Raw genomic sequence first — 8,602 nt, forward strand, 5'->3', positions numbered from 1 at the left:
GGAATTATTTCAATCTCCTTGTATCTGTTGAGGCCTGATGTGTGACCAATTATATGGTCAATTTTGGTTAACTCCATACTTAAAAACAGGAGAAAAATTCCTTTCTATAGCAAATTATGCCCTCCACCCTAGATACCTTGCGTGTGCTTCAAGGTAGAATACTCAGTGATCATTTGATAGGGTAAGGGTGGGTGTGGGTGTCTTGCTTCTGTCTCTCTTCTCATTTGCTTACTCTCCAGCAGATTCATCTCATGGCCTCAGCATTACTTTCTCTCAAAAATGTATCAAACAAACTGGCTAGAGAACTCAGTCCACACAGCAGAGAAATGGACCCAGAGGTACACAGTAACACAGAGCTCAACCACCGTCCGTCCCTTCCCAACCACCTGCTGTGACTCTGTTTTGAACAAGGAAGTGTAAGATCTGGGTGCTCATGGAAGGCATGGGCAGGGACAGCACAGGAAGAAAGGCGCATATAGGAAGAACCATGTGAAGAGTCAGTCTGAGTGCACGAGCCAAGATAAGAACAGTAGTAACTCAAGGGTGTAGGGAGCAGCTAGGGGCTCCGGGCAGGCAGGTAAGCCTTGAGATGGTTTCGTGAGCTTGGCTGGGACACTTTACTTTCTCGAAACCTTACTTTCCTGTAAGCTATGTGCTGTTCTATTTCAGGATGTCTTTGTGCTTCTAGAAAAGCAGGAGTGTACAACAGAAAGAGAGGGCGATGTGCTGTGGTGCTCATTACAAGTGTCACACAGCTCATGGGGCACATTATGTGCACATGAGTTACCAGAAAAAGCACCCATTATAACCCTGTTTTCCAGAGAGAGTAAATAACTCTCCCACGCATTTCCAATGAATAGTTGATACCATGAACCCATACTCTTAACTGCATTTCCAATGAATAGTCGATACCATGAACCCGTACTCTTAACGGCTGAAACAGGGACTTTGAGGAAAGAGAACAAACATCTGGGTACATTTTAGTTGTGTAACTTTGGATCAATAAATTGCTCTGAGCCTGTGGGGTCATCCAAAAAGTGGAGCCACCGCGGACAAGTTTATAAAGATAAGATGGAATAATGCAAACAAAATATCTCAGACACACACTACACGGTATAGTTGCCCCACAGGTGCCATTTCTTGGGTCCTTTCTTTCAAGCTCTGATTTATATCAATTCAATATTCCCTATACAGACATGGTTAGAGCTCTTGAGTCGCAGGGTAACAATGATGAACATGCTCTAGAAATCTGTGCAGTATATCTCTAGTCAGTCAGGCTAATGGGACCACTTGCAAAGAGTCGAAAACTGTAGATAAGGCTCACCCATAGTCTCAGAGGTGAGAAGCTACATGGAACAGGGACAAGAAACCATTCAGAAAACTGGGCAAAATGGCATGGAGGATGGCAGCTGGGTTTCATGAAGCAAGTGCTATCATTATGCTACAAGAAAATCTGTGAAGACCAGGACATGTGACCCTCTTTAATATATCAAATACCAAGCTTGGAACAGTATATGTGTCTGTGCACATACATATATGCACGTATTGATTTTTATGTGTATGAGAGTTTTATCCTTATGTATTAATCTATACATGGACATGAAGTACCGGAGGAGGTCAGAAGATGTCAAATGCCCTTGAATAGGAGTTACAGACAGCTGTGAGCTGCCATGTAGGGACTGGGAATAGAATCTGGGTCCTCTGGAAGAGCAGCCGGTGCTCTTAACCTCTGAGCCATCTTATCTTTTGCACTGCTTGGGTTTGAACACAGCGCTCACATAGGCAAGGCATGTGCTCCATCACTGAGTCACATCCCAGTCCTGTTTTCTGAAGACAGAATGCTCCCACTTGGAATTGGAGTGGTCATGAAAGCAAATGTCCCTCATGCTGGGGGCCATGGACTGACATTTCCAGACTTCTGACCCTTACCCCATAACTGTCTCAACCACCCACTCTTCTGCCATCCACGCTCCCTGTTTGAGCCATGTGGATCTTCTCTTCTTCCCTACAACATGCCAAGTTCACTGGGATATCCTGTTCTTAGTATGGTATGACCCATGGTCCCTCCAGGTCCAGGGCAGGTGTAGCATCCTCAGGAGTAAGATTTCCCCCAGAGAGGCCTCAGCTCACACCACCTCAGCTCTCCTTACCCTACAGCTGCTCTGCCTTCTTCAAGGCAAGCTCCATGCCTAATTGTGTGCCTTTAAATTGTCATGCCTCTTTTCCTAGAATGAGAATGCCACGAAAAAGGGGTCCTTCCCTCTCCCACAGGGACATTCCTTCACCTAACCCAGAAACTCACAGATTTCCTAGGAAATATTTGCTAAACTCTGGATGACTTTTATCAACACAAAACACATCCAGTTTAGTAAGACTGTGACAGACACAAGCGAGCAGGGCCCTGTGGTATCAAATAAGCATTATTGTACATGCTGGTTAATGTTACCATTTTTACCTTAACCTCCTAAAGAGTATCGAGTTACAGAATGGGACAGATGCCAGGCTCAGTGACACATGGTATTGGCACTGTGTCACTCGTTATGGGGACAGACTTCTGCTGACATCTAAAGAACAAGACAAAGACCCGAGACTTCTCAGGAAGAGAGGCTCCACTTTGCCTTGTAGTTGCATGAGTATAAATCTGAGGCCAGCTGGGTCTGTTGTTCTGGAGCCTGTGATGAGCCAAAGCATCAAGCCAGGGAGTGCAGAGGCTCACCCTATGGTGGATGAAAACCAAAGCAAGAGGGGAAGAGGCTGTGAAGGATATATGCTCAATGACCTAACTTCCTCCCTCTGGGTACTGCCTCCTGAAGGTTCGACCCCATCCCCGCAACCATGGTGCCATTGGTGGGATGGAGCCTAAAGTGCATAGGACAATGAACATGCAAGTCATAACACAAGATCAATGGCAAAACAAAATTACTCTTTGGAGAGATACAAGCAGAGTGCTGCAGGAAGACAGAAGGTGGGGGCTGATTTTGACCCCTGTCAGGGGTCACTTCATAGAAGAGGAAGCTCAGAGCTTCCTCTTGAAGTCCTTGAGTTTGGACCATGGGAGGATTCAGGAAGACTCAAATGAAGTGGAGGATTTGTACAGGCTTGGAGCACATCACAAATAGATTGAAGTGTTGTGGGGAAGGCTATGCTAGACAAGTGATGAGGGTCTCCATGTAGCTGGGATAGCTGGGATGTCACCCAAGGCTACCATGTCCACATATACTTGGGAAAGGAGGTTAGTTGGAATTGGCATAGAAACAGCCTTGAGTCCCCTTCTGAGGAGTCTCAACTCCATTCTGTAGATAATCGGAAACTTGTTGGTTTATAGCAGGTGATCCCTGCTTTCTGATAAAGAGTGGGCTTCTGCGGAGGAAAGGAAGAGCCATGGGACAGAGTCTGGGCCAGAGGTGACAAGGGGCTACATAGGAGGGATGTTGGTAAGTACTAAGGACCAGCATGCTCAGCTGGGACCAAGGAGATGAGGTAGAAAGACATTGAGGCCACGGCAGGGAGCACACAGGAGAAGCTGGAGGAAGGCGATGGTTCTGACAGAGGGATGCTGGAAATTACCTGCCTTGTAAGAAACTTCCACTATGGGGGCTGGGGAGATGCTCAGTCTGTAAAGTGCTAGCTTAGCAAGCACAAAAATCCCTGTTTAGACCTAGATCTCATGTAAAAAAAAAAAAGTTGGGCATCATGGCACGTACCTGTGATGCTAGGGCTGGGGAGGTAGAGAGAAGATCTATAGGGCTCTCTTGTCAGTCAGCCTAGCCTAATTGATGAGCTCTAGATCCTGGTAAGAGATCCTGCCTTAAAAAAACCAAAGTGAATGTACCCAAGGACAGGCAGGCAGGCAGATGTATACACACACACACAAACACACACACACACACACACACACAAACCACACACGAATCATGGCTAACGAGATGCCAGATAACAGGGTCCAAACAATTTTAAATATCCCCACTGAAAGAGACCCAAGCATAGATAAGGCTAATTAAAAATTTGTGACAGAGAAATATTTGGAATTGTTCTTTGCTTTTATAACCGCACATTCCAGTTCAGTAAGAAGGCTGGGGGAGCAGGAATGTCCAGTCACAAGCAAACTCCGAAACACTTGCCAGGCCTATTGATATTACCCCTTGTTACCTTCCAGCTAGTTCCAGAGAAATCTGAGGCAAGAACTTGCTGAATTGATCTATGGGAGGGCTCATACTTACTTTAGCAAGATAAACATCTTCTGAAACAAAGCTTGCCCTCCAGGTCTAGAAAGTCCTCTGAGGTCAGGAGCCACAAAGGGGAGTCTAGGGAGTGACCTTACCATAACAACAATAAGAACCGAGAGGGGGAGGGGCTAGAAGTAAGAGCTTTGCTATTCAAGTATGAAGATCTGAGTTCCAAGTTCAGATCCCCAGTACCCACCCAAAAGCCAGGCACGGCTGAATGTATTTATAAGCCCAGTATTAGGAGGCAAGAGACAGACTGATCCTGGGTGCTCAATGACCAGCCAGTCTAGCTGAAAAAGGGAACTTCACATCCAGTAAAAGGCTTTATCTCAAAATAAGAGGGTAGAGAGTAGTGGGTACTGGACCCCTTTTGGTTTCCATATGCACATACATGGGCACACACCCATACCCACACACGCACACACACCAAAACGTGCGCATATGCCACACATTACATATACCTCATGTTAAGTGTGTGCCCTTGCATATGCATGCAAACACACACACACAAACACACACAGAGACAGAGACAGAGACAGAGACAGAGACAGAGAGATCTTAGCAAAAACAGTTCATAAAAAAAAAAAACAAAACCAGGAAATCCCCTTGAGAGATAAGCCAGGAGGAGAAAGAGTATACTGCATCTCTCCACCCTCTTGATGTTTAGGACTTCTGTTTTATGACTTAGCTTCCATCTGACTCCTCCTGGGGTCACACTGTATCATTGCAACTGCTGGGAGGCTCTTCCAAAATGTAGCTTTGCTCAGTAATTGCTTTTCTGTTGGGATGGGGGAGGCAGCATCTGACCCGAGCTGTCATTTTCTCAGGAACAGGTTAACGTTAAGCACATGATTAAGGAAAAGGAATCTTAATTACGAAGGGGAGGCAGAAAGAGAGAAGTTTTAAATCTGCCTGACCTCCTGCTAATGCTAAGGTAAAGCGAGGGTAGAGTTGCCATTTCACAGGGAGTTAGAGGCAGAGAGTGATGAAATATGACCGGGAGTGTTTTCGAGTTACAAAGACCTAATTAAATCTAAGGATCGGCAATAAAAATCAGAGATTATGCACACTGTTCTTTCAGCCCCATGGTTCAAAGCCGGGATGCTGCTTGCCCTCTGGCACCTCACCTCAGTGCAGATGTGGAGGCACAATTAGCATTCGGCCAACAGCAACTAAAGCAGAAAGAGTTTTAAGATGTCCTAATGGCTAGATATTTTGTTTTTGTAGTGCTGGGGAGGGAACCCAGGGCCTTGGGTGCTAGGCAAGTACTCTACCACTGGGCTGAGTTGCCTTGCATTCCAAAAAAACATACCAAACCAAAACAAAAACAACCAACCAACCAACCAACAAGCCTGGCTAACCACAGCAACTGGGCTGGAGATGAGGCTCAGTAGGTAGAGGCTTATCTAGCAGAGAGCTCGGGATTCCTTCTCCCGCGATGTGTAAACTGGGCATAGCAGTGCAAAACCTGAAGTCCCTGTTCTCAAGAGGTAGAGACTGGAGATTCCAGCTAGACCACTCAAAGTCAATATGTTAAACAACAATGATGACGACAACACCACCCCCCAAAACCAAACCAATCCAAAAAAAAATTTGTGCTCATACAGATAAAACACCTACCTGCCATCCCAGCGCTGGGGAGTCAGAGACAGGAAATTCACCAGTTCAAGTTCATCCTGAGCTACAGTGAAACTCTCATCACCTTATATGGGTCAGGTCTTCCTACCCAGCCACATGCTCCCTTCACCTAGATATCTGTTACACAAAAAGCGCAATACAATCCTTTTACAGTCCTGACAATAATGGAATGAGATAGAGTGGTTTGCCTTCTTCTTGTATTTCTATTCCAAATAGTCCTCGTCCTCTCTGCTATTTGAGTGCCTCCCTCCATCTTGAAGAAAGCATGCAAGCCACTCCATCCTACCTTAGTGGTGTCTCCTGCCACTTCCTAAGCCCTTAATGTGTCAGGCACTATGCTACAATTTGTTTATAAATTATGTCACCAAGTGCTTATCACTGATCTAATTTTAGAGCTCACCCTTAGCTCATCCTTAGCTCTTCTTCTCCTTCTTCTTCCTCTTCTTTCTTCTCCTCCTCCTTCTCCCTCCTCCTTCTCCTCTTCCCTCCTCCTCCTCTTCCTTTCCTTCTTCTCCTCTTCCTCCTCTCCCCCTCATTCTTCTCCTCCCCTCCTCCTTCTCCTCACCTTCTTCACTTTTTTTTATTTTATTATTTCAAAAAATTTATGTGCCTGTGCATGTCTATGTGAGTGTCTGCTGTGCATGTGTCCATCAGACTCAGAATAGGGCATTTGGTGCCCTGCATCTGGAGTTACAGGGGCTGTGAAACACTGACTATGTTTTGGGAGTAGAAGCCAGATCCTCTGGAAGCTGAGCCATCTCTTTCCAGGCCCAGACATGTGTTGTTGTTGTTGCTTGTTTGTTAGTTGTTTGTGTTGAGACAGGGTCTCTCACTGCCTGGATTTACTGATTTGGCTCTGCTAGCTAGGTAGTGAGCCCCAGGGATCCATCTGACTCCACCTTCCCAGAGCTAGAACTCCACATACATGCCACTGTGGCCAGCATCCATCTCACCCTTGCATGACAAACACTTTACAGCAAGTGCCCAGCCATCTTCTCATCCCTGCAAACATTTTATAGTCACCATTACCAATCTGTGTTTCAAGTCACCATGGAAACTCTATGTGAATGTAGACTCCTTGTCTAGAACCATTTTCAGGGACAAAGAGCACCTGGTAGATTAGAGCCTAGTGATCTGTATGGATGAGCACTCCACAGCTTTTCTAACTGCCCTTGTCTTCTCTGCTACGCTCATGTCTCCTTCTGTTTCAAAGTCAACATGCCCACCACTCCATTCTACCACTGTGGTGTCTCCTGCCTTTTTATAAGTGCCAGGTGCTACGTTACAATGTGTTTATAAATTATGCCACTAAGTGCTCATCACCAGCCCAAAGAGACAGTACTAATCAGTGGGTCCCTTTTTTGCAAGTGAATAAACTCAGAAGGAATGATCGACAACTCCAAGTTCCATAGGTGGTGAGGGATACAGGGTTCCATGTATCTACTAGGTCAAGGGACAACTGACTCCATCACGCATGTCCCAACCACAGCAATCCCAGAGGGCTGGGCAGAGTCTGTGAGCTGAAGCAATAGGTATGGAGTGCACATTGATCTGGATTGTGTATGATTTCACAACCAGCACATTCTGCAATGGCTCAGGGAGACAAAGGAGGAGCTTCCTTATCTATTCCTATTAGGCTGTGGGGTGTATGACACAGCATTAAAATTCTTATACTGGGAATCATGAAATATGGGTCCTTGGCTTAAATCTGCCATCAGCTACTTGTGTGACCCTGGACAACTTTTTAACATTGCCTCCTCCTCCCTACAGTGCAAATCACAGCGACTGTGGTATGCTTGTTTATTACAGGCAAGGAGTTTTAAAGGTATAGCACTCGTGCTTAAGCACAGTTCTGAGGCGGCAGCAATTAGACTCATCCAATTTGGTGGTACTTACAACTGTAGTCCATAGATGTCTCTTGTAACCCTCAAGAATCATCCGTCATCTTCAGCAACTATTAGTCAATCCTCAGCTGTCATTTCTCACCCTTAACTACCAGCTATCATCATCACCTACTACTTGTCATTCTCAAATGCCACCTGTTACCCTCAATGGTCACCTTTAGCTCCTTTCACCCTCAGCTGGGTTGTCACAAGCCCGCCGAAGTGCGTTTTAGGACCGCCCTGCCATCCCAGAACAGGGACCCCGTGTGTGACCACAGCCCTGGGACCCCGGTCCACTCACAGAGGCAGACGACAGCGTGACTCGTAGAAGCAAGATGAGAGAGCCTCTGGTGCCTCGCTGCCCCCGCTCTGGAGCAAAAGCTGTCAAACTGGCTCCTAAAGCCGCTTCCGGGTCTCTCTAGGAAGCCCGGAGGTTACCTCCTCTCTATGATGAGCAAGTGGTTTCTCAGTTTTAAACAGTGCTGAGGCAGTTCATTGTTAATCTCGCCCAATTTTCCAGCAGTGTATTTCAGAATCTTTCGAGAGGGTCAAATAGACTTCTCTTCCTACCTCCAGCTTCTGCTTCCAGGCTTCCACCTCTCTGTGTACCCCTATTAATGAGTGCAGAACTAATCGAAGAGGGGTTTAGCCCAGCTGGTTTCCTTGGATGGGTGGGTGGGCAGGAGAGTAGATAAAAGTGTGGATAGATAGGTGAATGGGTGGATGGATGGGTATGTGGGCAGATAGAAAGATAGGTAGGTGGATGGATATGTAGGTAAATAGGTACACGGATGAGTAGATGGGCTGATGGAGAGGTGGTATATGGTTAGATAGATGGTGGATAAATGGATGACT

At 46.2% G+C, this 8,602-nt stretch overlaps 1 protein-coding gene across 2 annotated transcripts in view; it reads right to left on the bottom strand.

Moving 5' to 3' along the window:
• Sdr42e1 (short chain dehydrogenase/reductase family 42E, member 1) overlaps window positions 1-8,154 on the bottom strand; it is a 16,848-nt gene extending 8,694 nt beyond the window's left edge. Inside the window, exon 1 of one of the 2 annotated variants that reach the window (XM_031337240.1) lies at window positions 5,847-6,188. In XM_031337240.1, the coding sequence (XP_031193100.1) occupies window positions 5,847-5,853 (7 nt within the window). In that variant the 5' untranslated portion in view covers window positions 5,854-6,188. Of the gene's footprint in view, window positions 1-5,846; window positions 6,189-8,048 lie in introns of those variants that run through there. The other variant, XM_031337241.1, reaches the window with a different exon arrangement.
• Window positions 8,155-8,602: the final 448 nt, after the last annotated feature.

This window comes from Mastomys coucha, unplaced genomic scaffold, assembly GCF_008632895.1.
Source record: "Mastomys coucha isolate ucsf_1 unplaced genomic scaffold, UCSF_Mcou_1 pScaffold22, whole genome shotgun sequence".
Taxonomy (NCBI): Eukaryota; Metazoa; Chordata; class Mammalia; order Rodentia; family Muridae; genus Mastomys; species Mastomys coucha.